The sequence below is a fragment of the Oryza brachyantha genome, chromosome 1, assembly GCF_000231095.2.
Source record: "Oryza brachyantha chromosome 1, ObraRS2, whole genome shotgun sequence".
Classification (NCBI taxonomy): Eukaryota; Viridiplantae; Streptophyta; class Magnoliopsida; order Poales; family Poaceae; genus Oryza; species Oryza brachyantha.
This window is the reverse complement of record NC_023163.2, coordinates 11,908,585-11,930,437: the sequence shown is the minus strand read 5'-3', so window position 1 is coordinate 11,930,437 and position 21,853 is coordinate 11,908,585. Positions and strand designations below refer to the sequence as shown.

At 37.9% G+C, this 21,853-nt stretch overlaps 2 protein-coding genes and 1 long non-coding RNA gene across 4 annotated transcripts; 1 reads left to right on the top strand and 2 right to left on the bottom strand.

Annotated features, from left to right (window-relative positions):
- Nucleotides 1-2,140: 2,140 nt before the first annotated feature.
- On the bottom strand, nt 2,141-8,924 carry LOC102713866. Its single transcript, XM_015833262.2, has 7 exons — nt 8,623-8,924; nt 6,740-6,958; nt 6,186-6,272; nt 5,045-5,191; nt 4,310-4,336; nt 2,660-2,755; nt 2,141-2,557 (listed from the first exon to the last, which is right to left on the bottom strand). The coding sequence occupies exons 1-7, from the start codon at nt 8,872-8,874 to the stop codon at nt 2,357-2,359; spliced, it is 1,029 nt and encodes a 342-aa protein (XP_015688748.2). The 5' UTR covers nt 8,875-8,924; the 3' UTR covers nt 2,141-2,356.
- Nucleotides 8,925-13,660: 4,736 nt separating this feature from the next.
- Nucleotides 13,661-17,525, top strand: LOC107305600. Of its 2 annotated transcripts, none has more exons than XR_001551828.2 (3): nt 13,661-13,942; nt 15,271-15,355; nt 17,514-17,525. It is a non-coding gene; the product is annotated as an uncharacterized LOC107305600 (long non-coding RNA). The 2 variants fall into 2 exon arrangements; XR_001551827.2 differs by lacking the exon at nt 17,514-17,525 and adding an exon at nt 17,488-17,501.
- A 2,846-nt stretch (nt 17,526-20,371) lies between these two features.
- On the bottom strand, nt 20,372-21,571 carry LOC121054147. The gene has a single exon (XM_040523019.1). It carries the CDS (start codon nt 21,569-21,571, stop codon nt 20,372-20,374), a length of 1,200 nt encoding a protein of 399 aa, XP_040378953.1.
- Nucleotides 21,572-21,853: the final 282 nt, after the last annotated feature.

The window sequence follows — 21,853 nt, the reverse complement described above, 5'->3', positions numbered from 1 at the left end:
TGACTATGACACAACGAACCTTTGACATTGGAAAACTTAGAAATTAAACACATACTAGAAAACCGAGACATCAAGAGAAAATAAATATGACATAAACATCAATGTCAAACATTAGCCTCATTATCCATGTTGCCACAAATATGGTTCATAAGTTTATTGCAGGAATCAGAATGGAAAAAAACAGAACAAGCCTCTGCACTCTTTTACCAATAAAATATCCATGTTTAAATACGTCTACTTTATTAGACTCAAATATTAACTTAAATCCATCTGTACATAGACATGAGCCACTAAAAAGATTTCTGTCAATAGTAGGGATATGTTGCACGTTTTTTAGTTGCACGATCTTTCCTGAAGTAAACTACAGATCTTTCATGCCAACACCACGAACAAATGCTCATGACCCATTTTCCATTAGGACGGAGGAATCCCATGAAACCTGATAAGAATAAAAGTGAGATATCAACACAAACATGTACATTGGCACCTGTATCAACCCATCAGTTGGTATATTGGTTAAATGGAAAGATTTGCCAACGGTCACCTTGGCAGATTTAGTGGTCGGCACTGTAGGTGTCTTCATCCCCCATGCGTTGTGGACACTTCTTGGCCAGATGACCAGGTAAGCCACACGCAAGGCAAGTTCTGTTTTCATGGTTGTTGCTATTCTTTTTCTTAAAGTTGGTTGTCTGATGGGTTTTGAATTTCCATTAGTTCTTGTTTGGGGCCTTGTGCACCACATTGACACTAGGCTGTCCATCATCATCTTTGGTCATGACATCTTTTTCCTGAGCTTTCTCTTCAACATCAAGAGACGCTATCAACCCTCAACAGGGTACTCCCGTCTCTTTGTGTTTAAGTTTAGTACCGAAATTCCTCCATAAAGGAGGTAGTTTCGTAATAACACACCCAACCATAAATTTGTTGGATTGAACTGTTCCATTCTCTACATATCATTTCTAGCATTAGTAACACCGAATTTGGTACTCAGTGCATCTCATAACTATTTAGCATATTTTATGTGCATATACGCCTCGACCAAACACTCGCCAAGAATGCCTCCCACAAAGATAGTAGTGGTCTCCTCAAATTCTTTCTGCTTTTTAACAGTAAGAGCACCTTCAAGTTTGCCCTCACTAACTCAGAAGCTCTTCATGGCTATGAGCCGTAGAGTAACTCTGATCTGCTATCTTTGAAGTGCACACCGGTAATTTTTTCCGGGCTCGGTGCATCGGCAAAACAAGCCATACTAAAACAACGGTGGCTATAATAAGATTTTGGACCGTTGAATATATAAGCACATAATAATTTAATTTAATTCATAAATGAATCATGATATTAACCATGTAAACTACTATATTCATTTCGTATGATTTATACATGCAAACTAGTAAGTAAAACATGAACACGTAGCAAGTGTTATGTTCTATTATGGATTGTGAACAAAATAAAAAAAACAACTAGTGACATCAGATATTGTTGTTGGCTCGCAACCCTTGAGCGTAGAGAAAACCTTATTGCTGCATTCTATAGACCTGCTCTCCCGATCCTGATGCGGTACAAGCAAAAACCTAGATTGTTTGGGCCATCGCTTGACCAAGGCGAACGCGCATGTGAGCATATGTTTCTTTTATTCTCTTCACCACATAAGTCTTAAATGCATAGGAGCATTCTCCCTTGTAAGTAGACCTCCCTCTTCTATAATAGGAAAGGTGTAAATAATCTTTATATAGACTTTAGCCCATATATTAATTTTAACACGTATCATCATCGCATCATCATCAAGATATCCATGTACTCGGTGATAAGGAAAAAGAAATTAAATGTCAGTGTAAGAAGAGTGAATCAAGGATGAAAATTTTGGGACGATAGCGTTGTTTTGTAAAATTAAATTGTGTCATCTATGCAAAAGGAGCTCCAACAGAAGAAACAGGATATACTCAATGGGATTACTTCAGAAGAAAACACAAGTATGCTGTGCTTTGTTGGTAAACTGTGTACACCTCTGTTAAGCTGCAATGTGGAAAAGACACAAATATACCGAAAAAGATAGAAAGATCAATAAAGTATGCATATTTACCTGAAGTTCTTTGTTTCTGTCTGAGACTGGCAAGTGGCCAACCGTGCTTTACGAAATCGCAGCAAAACATACAAAATAAAAAATCATCAAGCATCCAGAGAAACAATGACTGTACTACCACCAGATTTGACAAATATTAAGAAAAAACTTATACTTTTGTCATACATTATCAGATTACAAACTAAATATAATAGCTGAAGTTGAAAAATATAATCCATCGCGAAAGTTTGTACATCTGCGAACTGTCTGTTCCAGGATCTGCACGGTCACTGGCAACTAAATATCCTCGGTGTTTATATTCTCTTCTATGACCCCGATACAAGATCCAACTGACATCCCAGAAGACATTGCCTCTGCGAGCTGTGATCTGGCCTTTTCATGGCGACGCAGTGTAAGTACAGTATTCAGCACAGCCCATCTCACCTGTGAATCAGCTTTCTTCTGGGTGAAACCTAGACCCTTGAGCAATCCATCCAACTGCCAATGCAAGAAAATGAATGCATAAAATAAACAATGGTGATGTGGTTCCACAATGCCTTTCAAAATTCAAAGTTTAATAGACTGCCTATGCTTGCATACTTGGCCAATGTCCGCTAGTCCACCTTCAGAATATCCATACAAAAGATACTCTGTTGCTACTCCAGCCAATGCAATGCATGAGAACTTGTTCAACATCTGCCATTAGAGCCAGCTTATAGTCAACTGTTCATAAAAAATATCATAACAAAAAAATTTCATATTTAACACCAATATTGCATATAATGGTACCAATGTCCCATTTGAACTTTATGCATTACAATGCTAATAATAATTAAGTTCCTAAAAATGCTATAATAATTAAGTTCCTACAAAAATGCTATAATAATTAATACATGTACAGCAATACAACAATGCATCACAATGCTAATAATAATTAATGATTGACAAACTACCCCAATTTATGAAGCACTAGCATATTGCACATGAGTTGAAACAGGATTTTAGTTAAAGAAAAATATGATTAACCTTTATTACCAATAATTTCTGCATATACTGTCTCATAATTCCAGCATATATTTGTTACTGCCATGTGGACTCTTTGGCCCCACCATCTTTTTTTTCTTCCCACAAAAAAGTAGGGTTGGTGAGAGTGGTTGATATGTGGGCCCTCTAGTCCCACACTCGTTTTATCTTTATAACTTGTGTTTCTATGTAATGCTTTTTTTTTTCAATTTCTTGTTCGTAAGATATTTAAATTATTAGGTAAGGATATCATAAATTCATAATAATTCTCCTCCCTCCCTTTCTGTTACATGCAAGAGTATTTCGGGATATTAGTTATCACGCGCAAGAGTATTTTGGATATTTTGGTGCAAAGGGGAACATATTAGAAGGTAAGCCCTGGACCTCATCCGTACGGTGGAGTTGAGGCTGGTGAGGCAGGGACAGAGACACAAGAGAATAGTTCAATCCAATGCCTAGCTTAAATGGATAGGACCCCTCCTTATATAGATGGACTAGAAAATCTAATGTATCCTAGCTACTGAGGTGACTCTTATCCTAACTGACTCTATCAAACTAAGCTAAGTTGCTGAGGTACATCATACCTACCGAGGGCAAGAGGTATAGTTATTGGGCCTAGGGCAAATTTTTTCTTGAATCAATAAAGGCTGTTTTATTTAAATGTTAGTTTTTATGCTTGAACAATGAATGAAAAATTACTCATATTCACATTTCATTTACAGTAAATATATATTACAAGAATATGCTTTATTGATTTTTTGAGTTCCGATGTTCATGTGTAAATAAAAATAGCACAGATCTTTGTTTAGTTTTTTTTTGAGTGGATGTTTAGTTATTTAAGAGATATAAAAATATATTAGATTGTTATCTGTTCATTTCCTTAATTTTGGATCCGCTTCTTGAGGGAGGCATCCCTTTTATTGGAGGATGGGGTTGTATAAAGTATTAACTTTCATGAAGCAATCTGCAATGAATAAACAACCCCTAGTCCTAAACTCAAGCTCTGGTCTGTTCCATGGTCAGCTATTCTAGATGTGTTCCTCCCTCAATTAGTGCCTCCTCCACCTAACACCGTCTGACCTCCTTACAACAAATATTTACCCCCCCCCCCCCCCCCAAGATAATCCAAGGATCATCACCAACCAACAATAGATCTTGAAGCAGATCAAATAAAATCTGGGTATTGTATATGCTTTATACAAGACAAAGGTGATTAGAAACCCTTACCGTGGCAGATAGTTTGCCTGTATTGACCTGGGTATAAAAGACAATCATTAGCCTAGTACACATAACTCCCAATATTTTTGGAGAAAAAGATATAGAACAACGAACTTATAACATGCACCCTGCATTTATATCAGTCAAATATTATCAATACATTTTAAACCGTAACAACTGAATGGTGTTGCATGATAATTGCATTGTTATTAAATTTTATGGCTAGACGGGCATTATAAATAATTACTGTAACATATGCGGTATGAAGGATTCAAACATCATAACCCACTTGAGTTTATCCAGTCAAGTCTTTAGTTTAGCTAGGACTAAATGGAATAAAAAAGAAGTCATGCACATATGTTAAGCTAGATGTATATTCAGAAATTTATATCAGCACAGACACCTGTCATGTGATTACAGATGTGTTGTGCTCATATAGTTCATTCACTTATGAGTTCTCAACAGATTAACTGATTCATAAAAATGTAATAACAAGCACATTTCCTTCTTTATTCTGGGCAAAGAGAATGGAGAAAGAAGGATAAGTAAGTCCTAGTTCTTATCAATATAGTACATGTCTGTTTTCAGATTGCGACTGATTTTGCTAGAATAGCTAGTATCTCCTACAAATCTAATCACTAGAAACAGAACATCTGCAAACTTAAAGGTTATATTACAGACAATAAAAGATCATCATTTTCCAAAAATAGTGGTGGTAAAAATGGAGGTGATAAGAAAACTAACCTCTTGAAGGAACTCAAAATCCACAAAAGCTGTCCCAGCTTGCACATTCAGTGAGCCCTTTTTTATAAGTGTGTCTAAGCTTGTGATAGTGTATCCCTTGGGAAGGACCCCAATCAAATAAGCTATCAAGAAGTGGCCAGCTTCGTGCTTCACATTTTTACATAAATAGGATGTTAGCTTAGATTATGTACAATAAACCGCAACATCAGCATTCAATAGATTGGCATTTTTCGGCCATGCTTGAAGATGGAGATTTGAAGAAATTAAAAAGCCTTACAGCTGGAAGCAAACTATTTTGGTATGTCCTTCATTTGGTCCAATTACTAATGCTACTTCTTTATATTTGGTTTTCATTGTGAGATTGACATTTTTGATAATAGAATGTGAAATAAAGGGGAAAAAACCAGAACTGCTACTTAGTAGGGGTCTAATAAATTTCACATGTTAACCATTTCACCAAAGCTTGATCTCACAATGAAAACCGAGCAATGTACTCATACTAAACATTTCCCCTTATATCCATGTTGTACAAGGCATCCAGGCCTGTGAAGCAAACTCAAAGGGGAAGCAACTAGTTTTTCTTGAAACTATGCCATCCATGTCTGAAACAGATGAACACTTGGCTCTCAAACCAAGTAAAATATTGGGAATTATCATGTTTGTCCCTTCAGAGTTCACACCCTTTTGTAGCACCAATTTATTACCAATATATTCTAATATATGGACTTTCTTAGATTTTAATACAAACTCACCAACATAAATAAATTATACTAACAACTGTTTGGAAGAAATTAATCGAATCATCAAACTGAGGGAGACTTATTAATTGTTCTAATCCTAGTACTTAGATTTTTCCCTCTGAACCACAATTCCAAAAATTGGACAACCTTCAAACCCCTCTGGAAGCAAAAGAACATAGATAGAGGTGGCATATTAGCACCAACTATACCGCACAATGATAAATTTAAAAACTGTATCCCATTTTGGAAAATGAACAAAGTGGTTAAATATTCACATTTTATCATTCATAAACTTGGTTTCATGGAGAATATTCTTTAATCAGTAAGAAGAAAGCAATGTGAAATTTTCAAAACTTACACAGCTTAGCTTCTATAAATAAGAATGGATGACAGATATATACCTGAATAACTCTGTCATGATACTTCTGGCTAAGATTGTGACCAATTGTATCAAGAATCAAGTTTCTCACTCCACCACCGAAATATACCTAGAAAGCTGTAGTTGTGTAAGATCAAGAAACAGTGGGTCGTCTGATGGTCACGGAATGGGACAACTGATACATGAAATCAATAAACATTTTATTTTTGAAAAAAAACATGAAATGAACTCAAGGAAAGAACAAATTAGAGTTCCAAGGAGTGTCTGCAAGGCTAAGATTTTTAGTTAGAAATATAGGAAAGCTCAAGATCATCGATACAGTGGAAGCACATTACTGGGTGAATGGACCAGTATGGTAGACTTCATATTTTCACAGTTACAGATGACTACATGTTCCTTGATTATCAGTAAAGAATATATAACCAACATGGCCTTGAATCATGCACAGTTCAGAATTTTACATGAAGGACAAAACTAAGTAGATATCATTAGATAACAAAATAGATTCAATAGATAAAAGAATAGATTATCTAAAATTCCATATTATGATAAAAAAATATTTATGATGTAACTCACCAAATCTACAGACCACAGAGATAGTAGACCCAAAAAAAGAAACAGTATTTGGAGTTGCGAAAGCTCAAATGCAACTGATACAGAGAGCCCTCCAAGAATTGCAGCAATTTGGAGATTTCTCTCAATTGATCCCAAAGTCAGATCCACAGGAGATAGAAAAGCAGAAGCATCGATCCCATTTAACTTCAGCTCGTCCAATGTATAAAGTCTTTGAGGTACCTGATATATATTTTCAGTAGAAAAAGGTGACTACGTATGATTGATCAAATTTTACAGAAAAGGAAAAGGCCAAAGGTTCACTTTATTTATTATCAAACATATGGGCACAACATTATTGATAGAAACAACATATCGCACAAATTTGCAGGTCATCATTAAATGTGCAGATGGGAAAAAAAACAAGTTTAAAATTTGGCATTAACCAACAGTCTCATTTGTTGATTTCAGTATGAAACAATTTGACCATAGCCTCATAGTTAGAAATCCTTGGCATTGTATTCCAAGAAATGTTGTTAACTCATATATTTATGGAATTTTTTTAGAAAAAGGTATTTTTACCCAGCCTCTACATCCAACCGTATGACCTTGGTATGCTACTCAGGTCACTGCAACACTAGACTATATATCCTTTCACATTTATGGATATTATCCACATTGAATCTCACCGTTAAAAGGGGTAAAACTTCAACCCAGAACATTTATACAAACTAAGTTGGTTAAAGTTCCTTTTACTGTCCATCAGTTATATTACAAATTTGCTAACAAGTACCCATCCGTATTGTAATAAAACACAACATTGAGTTTTGACACATCGTCTGATATTCATTTCATTCAAAAATTTTGTGCAAACGTGCAAAAAAATATATAAGTTATAATTAAAATACCTTTACCAATAAATCCAATATAATTGCATAAGTTTTATTTAACAAGACGAAAGATCAAATGTGTGCCAAAAAAGTTACCAACATCATCTATTCAAATAGAGAGGGAGTAAATCACAAATTTTTGTAGAATAGCGCTTTTATAAAAATCCAGTAACCATTACTCCTGATTCAAATCGAGTAATTATTACTCCTACTTCCGATTTCTGAAGTGTACAACAGATCACTATATCAAACCAAATCATAAATAGCTTTTAGCAGAAAGATTTAAGATGCGCATTGTTGGTTGATTTATTCGGTTAAACATCGGATAAAAGAAATTAGAGATAGAGACCGGTTTAAGAAATTCGGAATCCACCATAACCGATTTTTCTACCGTGTCCTACTCCTACTCAAACAAGAAATTTGTGTCTTACTTTGATAAGAAAAGAAGAGATAGAATAGGAGTTTGTTTCGATGATCGGTAGAATCAGACTCCGTATCAAATACGAGATAAACCCTCAACTCCCACCAGCGATATAAATACAGAGGAGGAGGGGACGCCCAGATCCAACGTGAAAAATTCGTGACCCTAATTGCCCGATCAATTAGGGGCCGGAAGGAAGTCCTGAGGTAATCTCAGGAAGACCCAAAGGTCATCGACGCTGATCAAAAGGAGAAAACCGTACTGCTACGCCGTCCACGCCTACTGCGAGTGAAACAGAGAAGAAGAGGGGAAAGAACAGAGAAGGAGATCAAATTCAAATTCATTGGCTTCTCAATCAGGTAAGTACATCAAATTAATTCCGTATTAGTAGAGGTGATCAATATTAGGCTAAGATTAGAAATTAATATTGGGATCAGATAACCCAACACGCATAAGAAAAATGCTCCGATCTATGAACGAACACGGGGCAAAATGCATCACTATCACAGCTGCAGGATAGCAGGAGCTGCTAAACAATCGCGACAACAACATCATGCAGAAAAAAATATTACTCCATGACAAGAAAAAAAGCCAACCTGCCTCGCTGCGCCAAAGAACCGGAGCCCGCCGTCGGCCCCCTGCGCGCCGCGCACGAGGGACAGCGCGGCCTCGTCGTTCCCCTCCCGCAGCTCCTCGTCGACCCGCTCGAGCACCGCCCGCAGCCGCGCCGCCGGCTCCGAGGAGGTATTCGCCGCGCGGGCAGGCGGCAGCCTGACGGTGATGGCGGCGGCGGCGGCGACTCCGCCGGCGCCGGTGAAGCCGTAGCCGCAGGACGGTCTCATCATCATTTTTCTTTTTTTTTTCTTTTCTTTTACACGTGGAGGCGAAAGAACACAGAGGCTTGTAGTGAAACATTATCCAAATCATATATATGCCATATACTCCATCTTTCCTAAAGATCAATATTTGACCATTAGTTTTATTTAAATTTTTTTAAGTGATTGAGAAAAATTAGTCACATGTGAAATAATATTTATGATTTATCATATAATAAAAATAAAATTATTAATTGTAAAAAAATTTAATAAGACGAAGAGTCAAACATTATACTTAAAAAGTAAAAAAATTGGTTTATTTTGGGACAGAGTGAGTATAAAAGAAGCTAGTGAATCATTATATACCTAGAAAAATAGTATTCGATTGGCCACATATTGGAACGGATAGGGTTTTCTGAAAGAAAAAAGAAAAACTTCGTTCTGTCGTAAATGAAATATTTGAGAATAAGATTAAAGCAAATTTATTAACCATCAATTTTATATCAAATAAATAATAAGTAATTTTATAATTTCTAATATGTTTATAAATACTGTGATAATACTGACCATGCTCTTCGAGACCATGCAAATCAATTTTTGTTTTTACTAGGCATTTGAGAAGGGATCTAAAAGGGCCATCTCTGATAATACAGGGCCACATGCTAAATATATTTGAAAATAGTAACTGCTCGATAAACCAATACTATATCTATTTTTATAATGCATTAGGATGGATTTATAATGTTTTTATTTCTTGATATACATTGTAGCGAGTGACCATCTGACGACGTCTATAAAAAGCGGGCTAGCATCAGCTAGGTTCTCATCTATTTATATGTCCTATAAAACGAGCATAGATTATTCATAACTAATACTGTAGCAACTTAATGCTACCTCAAAAAAGCTCACCTAGTATCCATTTGGCTATGTGAAAGAAGAACCACTATCACGATTTAGTTCTTCTTCTTCTATCATATCATTCACAAATACAAAAGACTTATGATTTATAGAATCGATTCAACATTATATATTTATTTGCTTAGAGTCCATCCAACAATTCAGATGGCCTCCACATCTCGGCCTTCTAATTTCGTGCACTACCTTTCCTCTTGCACCCCTAATTTTGGATTCCTCTCCCTCACTCTGCCCCCTACCGTCGCGTCTTGCTCTTATTCACTCCCCTCCTACTCCTTACTGTCGACGCCCTCCCGTCCCCGTTTCCAACCTCACCTCCGTTGCAGCTCCTGGCTGCTCTCGATGTCACCGTCTCGACCTCGGTTACAGTTGCTCTTGATGTCGTCGTCTCCTGCCCTCGCCTCCGCCCCCACGAGACTGCTCCCAGCGGCAGTAACAATGCATAGAAAAATTCTTTCTGTATATTAGAAATTCCTATAAAATATAAATATATACACTTTACATACATAGGTTCTATAATTATGCTATATATTGTGTGGATGTTTCTATAATTACCAAAAGTGATGACTTGTGGCGTGTTGAGTCTTAGAAATTTATAAGATTAATCATTATACACGCAATTAGATTTGTGAATTTCATATAATTAAGTTTTTCTTTTACCTAGTGGATTTTTGTTAAATTGTGATAAAAGAATATTGTTTAATGGGATTGTATGAATTTGCTTAAATACTTTATTTATATGAATTAGAAGATAGACCCCAATTGCATTGCATAAAAGAGTCATTTGCACGTCCTTAAAAAGATTTATATTTAGCTCATCTTTAGTATACACATGGCTTCCTAATATAGTGGATGGTACACTATGATAGATAAAATTGTGCGATATCTAAAACATAAATTTTACTTCAATTAATTGATTTTTATTATCAAATATCACCATTCATTAGCATATGTATGTTTTATATATGACTTAAATCAAATTAAAGTGCAATTAGACCTATTTTAGAAAAAGTAATTTAACGGACATGAAATTAAATGATATATATATATATATATATATATATATATATATATATATATATATATATGACGTTAGCATGGGTATATTGCTAGAACTAAATAGTAAATGAAATCGTTATTGTTTGGGACACACGTCTCGTTGTCACAAAATATAGTTCCAAAAACGGAATAAAGATCCTAAATACATGAATGTATTTACTTAAACTAAAACACACGCTGGGCCATATTATTTTGGCCCTGTGCAGTCACTCATCTCGTACGTGCTACGGGATGGGCTGTAACTATTTATAATGCCATGTTTGTTATAAGAAAAGTTATATTTTTCTGCGTGGTCTGCAGTCTGCACAGTAGATTCAACGGTTATACATTTTTAGATGTTAGTACGTACTAAAAAAAAAGTGCTGTGAGTATTAGTATTATTATGAACATAACATGAAAACAATTGTCATAGCTCAATGATCAATTAAAAAAGTATTAGAAAACATTCACTGTGTTTTATGTTTTATATCAGCAATAATATATAGGGAATAATATATAGGGTGATACATAAGACCGAAAGTATGATGATGTGCAGAGACAAGGAGCTAGTAAGGTTCAGGCTCTAAAGATGAGATAATACTCTACTTTGTGCTTGTATATAGACTTATTGTTTAAAACTCACAACAGGCTTAACAATGATACGTTAGAACATGCCCACTAAGAAACCCACTGCCTCTCCTTATATACTATGAGATAGGGTTATAAAAGTTAGAGACCTAATTTAATAAGACTAATCCTAAACTGACTCGTACCTAGCTAGTTATGAAAAACCATACATTCTTGCCATATAGCTATTCGGTTACGGTCTAGTATCTATCTTTATAATTCCTTTATGATTCAGAACCCTCTTTCCTATATAGATACATGTAGTACACAAGATACCTCATACCTGGTTATTTCACGACAACCCCTGAAGTCATTCATAGTCGCTTAAATTATCCGTTCAGATTCTTGATCATTAGGAATATCTTCACACAATATGTTGGACATCTCCCGAATGCTTGCTATTTTAATATTGTAGATATTGTGTAGGGCTTCTAAGAAAAGAAAAAACTGGCGCACTGAATAGATCCATATAGTAGGTGTAGCCCTGACTCAATGCTTAAATAAGAAACGATTTATATGTACAAATATTTTTGCTGTCAACTTTGTACAACAATCAAAATAATCTATCCTAAAAATCATAATAGTGATGATTTATTTTGAGAATTTATTTAGTTAACAAAATTTGGTGTTAAAATTTACAATCTAACAAAATTTGGTGTTAAAATTATAACATCCAACGCTATGAATTTGGGACTAAATTTAAATTTTAACAATTAATCAGCTGGGCTTAGCCGCTAGCACGCCATGCATTGAATTTTTTTGAGAAGTAATATTATTTTAATGAAAAATAATCGCAAAAATAGAGGCCATCCGCGGGAAATCACGAATTTTGAGCTCTATCGAACGGTGGGGGTTCGACTGAGGCCTATCAAACGGAGCGAGTTCGATAGGGTCACCACCTGTTCGACTACTGAGCCAGCCTCGCCTGTCGAACTACCGCAGTAGGGGCATGTCATGCCGTAGTTAGACATGCCCTCTGTCTAACCGTTTGACAGGCCCTGTCGAACTTTAGCGCTGGCAATCTAGTCCGATCTCCTTCTCAGTCGACTGCTGGTCGTTCGACAGGGGTCGTATGGAACTACGACAGTTTGACAGGTCCCTAAATTTATAATTTTTCACGGATAACCACTAATTTTGTGATTTTTCATTAAAATAATATTAATTCTCAAAAAAATTCACATGCTTTGCTATGGATTTATTGGTTCTCAATGGCAAGAAAGTCGGCGCTGTGCGGGCTGCATTCCTTAGAGGGTGTTTGTTTCCTACGAACTTTTTTAAGTCACCGTCATGTCGAATGTTTGGACACTAATTAGAAGTATTAAATATAGACTATTAATAAAACCCACCCCATACTCTCGACTATTTCGCGAGACGAATCTATTAAGCCTAATTAGTATATAATTAGCAAATGTGATGCTACAATAAACATTTGCTAATTGTGGCTTAATTAGGTTTAAAAAATTTGTCTAATGAAATAGCCTTTGTTTAAGCAATTTGTTTTGTTATCGGTCAATATTTAATATTTCTAATTAATGTCCAAACATCCGATATGGCAATGAACTAAAAAATCTCTAGATCCAAACATGCCACTTAGAGTGCTAGCCCGTAAGTCGAACACGACGAAACCTCAGGTTCGTACCTCATACAGCCGCGCTCTACTCATTGGGCCATGAACCGAACTTGTTACCTTGCCGAGCACGAGCTCTGGGAAAATTGCCAAAACACCACCCGTACAGTCAACACTCTCTAGAACATCATTAGTAAACAAGAACCCTCCAAAACACCACTAGTAAACAAGGTAGTTATGCCAAAACGCCAAAATTCACAAAATAGACATTAAAAGTGACCATTCTACCCCTAAGCCTTGTATTAGCCATATATTATTCCAGAAATTAATAAAAAAATATAAAATATATTTATTTTTGAATAAATAATCATAGAAAATATGAATAATTATTTTTGGTGCAAAAAAAATTAATTTCTGGAATAATATATGGCTTTTTGAAGACTTCATGGTATTTTTTTTTGCGAAAAAACAATTATTCATATTTTCTATGACTATTTATTAAAAATAAATAATTTTTATTAATTTCTGGAATAATATATGGCTAATTCAAGGATTAGGGGTGGAACGGTTATTTTTAATATCTGTTTTGAATTTTGACGTTTTGGTATGAATACCTTTTTTTATTAGTGATGTTTTGAGTGCTGATGGTGTTTTGGTAATTTTCCCTCCCAGCCCAAATCCTAGACACGCCGTGGCGTCCTCCTTCGCCCGCCCGTCCCGCCGCCACCGTCCCCCGTCCCCCGGGTCGGCCTCGCCTCGCCGCACCGACCTACTACGCGCGGCCCCGCGCTCTTCTCCGTCTCCTCTTCGCCCTCCCGTCTCGGCGCCGCCGCCGCCGCCCCCCGTTCGCCGATCGGCCTGGCCTAGCCGCCGCTGCCCCAACCGGGTGCCGCCGCCTCCTCTACGCCCTCCCTCCGCTGCCGCTCTCCCGTCCCGCCGCCGCCGGTACGACAGGTGCGCCGCCTCATCCCTGCCGCTCTCCTCCAGCAGCCTCCCCAAACCCTAGCCCCTAGCCACAGTCACCGCCTCCGCCTGTTTAGCCGTTTTCGGCTTCAGTTCTATGCCTGGTATCGTCAGGAAACAATTGAATAAAATGATCGTTGGTCACATAATATACATTAGAAAAGGTTCTATTCCCATGGTTTAGTTTGGTTTTGCAGGCTGATACACCAGGTCCGCAGTCGCCTGTACACCAGGTTCTTTTTTTTTGTTTGTGACTGGTGATTAACCATTCGACAATGTGTTTCTGTTTATGATTCCTTTGATAACATGTTTCTATTTATAATTGGTTTTGATATCACAAAGTTGTTAACATGTTACTCTATTAAAAGATGTTGGTCTTGATAATTTTTCCATGATAACATTGTTGATAGCTATGTTCCAATGAATTAACGGCGATAATAACCGAAGCTAGATTACCATTTTTTATGCTGAATGCAATATCATAAATGTTGAGCGCTAAAGTTTAACCTTAGCTATTTCATTGCTATGGCTATGGCAAAGTTGATCCACAAGGATATGAACAAGATTGCTGACAAGGTGGATGCTTCTAACAAACGGTGGTCCAAGTTCATATTGACCCATAGTTCTGAATCTTAAAATTCATGCAAACCATTGAATAACCTTAGGTATAAATTAGACATTCCAAATCCATATCTGCTTGTTTACAATGAGAACTAGGAGCACTTTACAGCTCAGGAACTATTTTTATTTTTAGGTATCACTATTCAGCTCAACTTGTTCACCAACCATATAGAAAGCTGAAACACCTGTGTTCTTCATCTCATGGAACTACATGCCCCCTCCCACTTACCTGCTTTTGTTAATATTTTGTTTATTTGTTTTTCCAGCTTGAGGATTATATAATCTATCTTCAGTTCAAATTAAAAACTGATGCTAGCTACTGTGCTACTATCAGTTCAATTGCTTGCTGTCATAGATTGCCTACTTAATCTTTACAAAGTTGCTTCTTTATTGAAGAACTTGACTATTGCTTTTTCTGCTTCATCTATTTGTAACCAAAAACTTTACTTTTTTAAACCTGTCAATTAGTACAACGGATTTCTTGCATCTATAACTACTAAGGGACTGTTTTCAACAGTGAACCTGCTAATAAAGATGAATCTGTTTTGTTCTTTGTGTTTTCTTGTTCAATTGCAATGCTACTATACTTTATAAAAGTAAAAGTAGGCCGTATAAATTCAGAAAACAAAAAAAAGGATAATTACAAAAAATGCATTTTCAGATCTGTTTCATTAATTATTTTGTTCTTATTTGTGTAGGTAGGTAATTTTGGCACATCCAGCCCAGCCTCAAGCGTGACAACTGACAACTTCATCGCCAAGGAGCAGCTGCACATCCTCCCTGGTATTTTATCCTGACGATCGCCCACCTTCGTCCTGATATCTTGCCAGAATGTTATACAAAAGGAGTAGTATATACAAATATCAAAATAACCGTCTGGTCAGTATATGTAGAGGGTTATTACTTCCCAGCCCTCAGGTCTCATGTTTCTGAAATACCTGAAATCCACTTTGCTATTTTCACCATTCTTCATCACTAAAAAGTGTCTGATTACAAATTTTACCTCTTGAATTGTGTTTTTATCATGGCCTCCATTGCACACCAAGGGAAATCCACTTGGCATGCTTTTTCAGAAACCTGATGAGCAGGCCGCACCACTTAATCTGCCTAGATTGAATGTACTACGTTAACACACACACAGAGAGAGAGAGAGAGAGAGAGAGAGAGAGAGAGAGAGAGAGAGAGAGAGCACATAAAAGTTTCATCAATGCTATTATTTACTTTCACCACTTGTGCATATATTAGTGTACCAAGCTGCAGGAGAGAATATCATGAGTTTAGGAAAAGTTGCTGAATCATGATCTATGGGCAAGTGTACAACACATAAATATTGATTACCTCAATGAACATTTGTACTAATATATTGTTTTTATGCCTATGAACTAAGGAGCAGTGCTAACAGCTTAGCACAATTGAGTGTAGAAGAGTTATTTTTTTCATCTATTTGTGTACTATAATCAATCTATGATGGTGTTTTCTATTTGTTGCCTAAAGGTTTACAAAAGAAATAGGAGATGGTACTATTAATATCTAGTCTGAATTGATCATTGAGATGACATTCTCTTCATGTACTATAATCGAGCTCCTGTCCAGCATAGTGGTGTTTTCTGTTTGTCCCATAAAGGGTTAGAGAAGAAATAGGATACAATACTATAATCCAATCGTACATGTAAGATTATTTTCAAATTCATGATATGTATAAATGTTTACTTTTGTTCACGGTTCCAATATTGCTTTTCACCTTGCCTTGGCCAAATGAGCCATCGACCATTGAGATACTACCACACACATGGACACAACTCGACGCCGTGGAGAAAATTATTGCCTAAGCCGATGCAAAGCTAAATATTATCCTTAAAAAGGATACTATATTAACATGTTTTGATGGAGCTGTGCATTTTATGATTTTGTAGCCCCAAGATTATTAGCAAGTGGGGACTCCTCTTGATAAGGTGCCCCTTGCTTTTGAGTTGTTAATCCATGATTATATAGCCATATGTGAACGACTAGCGCTTGGCTTTTGGGGTGTTTTGGTGCTCCTGTTTTGGTGCTCATGTTTATTTTAGTATTTTCTCCAGGTGATGATGACTTTGGTTATTTTTGTTTTTTGATTCATCTGAAAACATGTCAACTTGAAATTACCGTTTATTGAGGATTGAGTGAGTTATACTTTTACATTATTGTGGAAGACATGAAGCTAATGTGGTGATACCAGTGTTTTTCTTCAATTACACATACTGGAGCTCCTTTTTGTTTTAGTTAAATAGTGAAATTCTTGCTAGAGCCAGTGAAATAGATGTATAATTACACTATTCATTTTTAATTTACTCTTAAATCTATTCTCTCACATTCTATGGTTCAAGTGTGGCAACTTCATCGCCAAGGAGCAGCTCACATCCTCCCTGGTATTTAATCCGAAATTGTAGAGCTTGCAATTTGGATGCTTGCTTAGTTACTTTTCTCGAGCTTGATTCTTTTTTGTTTCTGCAAGTTAAGTGCAGTTTAAGTGGGACGACATTAGGACAACATACCTTGATTCTTCTAATGCATGGCAACTCACAAAGTTAAATTGTACTCCCTCTGTTTCATATTATAAGATGTTTTAGCCTGACTTAGATTCATCTATGGATCAATATATATGTTTCCAAATTTGTTAGCATCCATAGGAATCTAAGGACCAAAAAATCCTATAATGTGGAACAAAGGTAATATTTACTTCCATTGTTGTGTAATTCATTCAAACTATAATTGAGGTATGTCTAGAATGAATTATTTGTACTTCAAAACTTGTCATTACCATTTTTTATGTTCATATGAAACAACTTTATGTACCTTTGATTACATGGTAGCAAAATCCCGTGTATTCCACTGATCTGTCCCCATAAGGTGTCACCCAGCTTGATCATTTCTTCCAGCTCTTCCTCTCCTCACCTGGTGCCAGGGAATTGGTTAGTTGTCTCCCATTCTTGGAATCAGTATCTGTGTGATGAACGGTGGCAAGAAGTTCGGAGGAGGCCGGCTGCCGACTGGGACACCGTCGCTGGCCTGGTCTTCGGTCGTGGTGGTCATCTCCCTGCTAGCTGGGGCATCCGTCGTGCACAACATCTACAGGCCTGACATGGTATGGCTTCTATATCCATTATCTGTCTCAGCAAGTCAGCATAACCTGTTCAACGTAACGCCTGCTCTGTTCGGTTACTAGCGTGCTCATTTTCTATGCTCTTGCAGACCATTCCACCTGTGGAGAGTGTGGACGGGAACAAGGAGAGCTAGAGACGAGTTCAAAGGTTTGTGCTCAAGTATCAAACCTCTCATTTCTTTCTCGGTATCCACCATCTTGTGAGATGAGACTGATGGCATTACACTAGTACTAAACCTACTAATCTGTTCAGAATCTTGAGAAAATTAAACCTGTAATGTTGCTTGCTATTTTTATTCTATTGTACTTATGAATTGACCTTGAATGAAATAATTTAACGCATTGGTCTATGGGAGAACGTAGTTCATTTTTTTTATTCTAATGTACTTATGAATTGACTTTGGAATTTAGTCTATTTGACCTCTTTCAGCGCATTTCCCGATGGCTCATCCAAGTTTCATCATCCATCTTGCCATTTGGATGATTACCCAAAATAGATTCTTTATTAATATCAGTTATTACTTTAATAGAACATCCATATTACATCATCTATATATATTTATTAATATATTTTGCAACCACCTCCGCTTTTATTGTTATTACTCTTTCCTCGTGTGATTAGATGTTGAGATATGAAGTGAGGAGAGAATATCCATATTTAGAGTTTTTCTTTCCAATATGTATGGCGCTATATTTTTGGATGATGAGATATGTGACTTGCTAGTACCCTTTTTTCCCTCGTATCATCTATTTTCCGGATGGATGATAGGATATATGATCCGCTGGGTTTGTTCTCAACTAGGGGTGTGTTTGGTTGGCCAGACATCCCTGGATTGGAGATGGCTGTCCAGTTTTTGATGTATTTGGTTTACGGACGAAACTATAAGCATATGACCAATTTTTCATGAGGTTTATCAGGATATCTAAGTACTTCGTTTTGGTTCGTATCTCTGTTGGGTTTTATCAATTTATACCAACAAATTTAGGGTTTTATTTTTATGGCGAGTTTGAAGGATGATATTTTGCTCCTATTCAAAACAAGCGAGGTTCTCATTGTCCTCAAGTTTGATTTGTGCTTAGTATAGTCCAAAAGATTATTTGCCGCAAGATGATTTTATTTACATGAGGTTTCTGATGATTTATGATTTTTATGCTATAAGGGAATTCGTCTCAAGATGAATATTGGTAGAGTTATGATCTGAATTATTATCTATAATGTTTTTGGATTATATTACTAGTTTGGATAGGCAGATCCAGGAAGGGAATATTTTCTAAAAATGCTAGATGGGTGTATCCGGCTAAATTGGCTGGATGAGCTCATCCACCTTCACTAACGATGTTCATTAGTAATGGTTTAGTGATAATTAGCGTTTTTTGTTATTATTTAGTAATTATTAAGTTTAAATTAGTGTTAATTAGTGATGTTAGATATATGTCATTGTTAATTTGTACTAATTAGTATAAGATATATGTTGATTAATTAATAATATTATTTATTAGTAATTGAATATCCTCATCCATCCAATCAAATAAAACATCCAATCAAATAAAACATTGGATCATCCCATCCAACCAACCATACATCTGGATGACTATATAAATATGGATGATCATATCCTATCCCACCTTGATTATGAACCAAACACACCCTAGTTAGAGATTAGAATTCAATCATGAACTTAAATGATTACTTGCTTTCTTTTTAGCTCGCTTAGTTGCGAAAATTCACCTTGAGTTTATTCACCTAAATTAACTTAATGAAAATTTCACTAAGAAAACAGATTTCTTAGAACTCACATTTGTCAATGATATTTTTTAGACTTAGACGTTTGTCAATGATATTTTTTAGATTTTCTCATTTAAATTTACTAAATCAATTAATCACGTGTCATTTTATATTGCTTTGTTACTTGGAGTTCTTGGGTTTTTATTTGATTGTTTGTGGAGTAGAGCTAATTCCTTTCAATTCCATCAACTTCAAATAATTTTCCAAAACTCCAAATATCTACAAAGGTCCAAAATCCCGAAATCCCCTTTTCCTTGAAATTTATCCAAATTCCTAAAGATCTCAAATTATCTAATATCCACATCTGTATCAGAACCTGAAAAGTCATGTCTTTCCCCTTTTCCTGTTCCTTTTGTGTTCTCTTCTTTCCTTGCATATTTAATCAACTTCCATTGGTCACTTGATACACCATCTAAATGATACAGTAGCACATGAAACCTTGAAATAAAATTTTGTATCGAGATAACTTATTTCATTCATTTACTCAAATACTTTTTTTTTTGCTAATATGACAGTTAGAAACCGTATAATGAAACCTCAGCAGTGAAAATGGCCTAAGTATCAAACATGGCGTTGCTCCCATATTATTTATTACCTCTATCCCTAAATATTTGATGCCGTTGATTTTTTAATGTACGTTTAACCATTCGTCTTATTAAAAAAATATATAATGATTAATTATTTTTATATCATTTTATTTATTGTTAAGTATAATTTTATGTATATGTATAACTTTACATATTTTTTTAAAAAATTGAATAAGACGAATGGTCAAACATGCATAAAAAAATAAACAGTATTAAACATTTAGGTACGGTACGGAGGGAGTATACGAGAATAAAGCACTTACATGCATGTATAGATTTACACTAGACTAAACTGGGGGACGGCGAGACAGGTGAGCGACGCCACGCCATGGCATGAAGAAAGGGTAAGCCCATCCGCCGCTCTTGAACGTCGCCTCGACCTGCATGTCGCTGAGCCGGAACGCGACGTGCCGGCGAGGCCCCGTGTAGTTCTGGAAGCAGACCAGCACCACGCCGGCGACAACCGCGCACACGTGGCGGAGCGGGGGGTACTGCACCGTCCCTATCACCGGGCTTGCCAGCAGCCGCCGCTCGAGCTCCCACGTCCACGACCCGGCCGCCTCCCCAGTCCCGACCCGGAGGCGCCACACCTTGAACACCGAGCCGTGGGGCGCCTCCGCGAGGCAGACGAGGCAGCATCCGCCGTCCTCGGCCTCGCCGACGGCGTACTTGGACCGCGGGCCCACACCTTCCGGGTGGTGGACGTACGAGAACCGCATGGCGCCCGCGTCGAACACCTGTATCTTCGCCGTGTCGCGGTTCTTCCAGTAGATGCGCCCTTCCGCCTGCATCGCCGGGAAGTAGGAGTAATCGCCGGGGCGCTTTGGGTTGATGACGCGGGAGTCCCACCGGCCGCGCTTCCACGCGCCGGTGCGCGAGCTGTACACCGCCGCGCGCGCCGCCCGTTCGCCGTAGTGCTCGATGGACACCAGGCGGAAGGAATCTGGGCTGCTGCCATCACCGCCGTCGTCGCCGGCGAGAAGGCAGTGGGTGAAGTGGCAAGCGGGGTCCCCCATTGGTCGGCGGATGGAGACGCCGCGGCGCGAGAGGGGGTCGTAGACGAGGAGGTCGTCGCTGTCGTTGGCGAAGAGGACGCGGCCGTGGCGGCAGTCCTGGATGCGCCACCCGGCGTCCGCGTCGACGTGGGTCAGGAAGAAATCGCCGCCTCGTACGGCGGCGTCGGAGCAGCCGTCAAACTGGTCACGGGCAGGGTTGAAGGTCGGGATCGCCGACTCGTCGTCGGCGTCGGTGGCGAAGTGGCCGAGGAGCGAAGGGTGCCTCGCCCGGAACCGGCGGAGGAAAGCCGACGAGGAGGCGAGCGATCGCCAGCGCGAGCAGGCGCAGGCGGCGGGGACGAGCGAGGCGACGGACGGGAGGCGCAAGAGGATCTCCTCGAGAACGTCGTCGTTGAGGGATTCAAGCGTGGTCGTCGCCGGCGGGAGGCATGGCGGCTTGCTGGCGCGCTTCCGTTTCTTGCCGCCTCCCATCGGCGCTGCGCTGGCCGCGAAGTCGGGTCGGGAGACGTACGGCAGATGGAAATAAATCAGTTCGAAGGCTTAACTTCATTAATGGACAAGTGGTGCAATTATCAGATTGGCAATCTTCGTTAAGATTTCCCAGAGATTCTATGGCAAACCGAAAAGTATATTATTCTCCAGTTCTAGGATAATAAAACAAGATATAACGCCAAGAACCGATTCAGGAATCAGGAACCAACTCTATTGCTAAACTATCGTCCAAAATTAGGAAATATTTACATGACTGTTGTC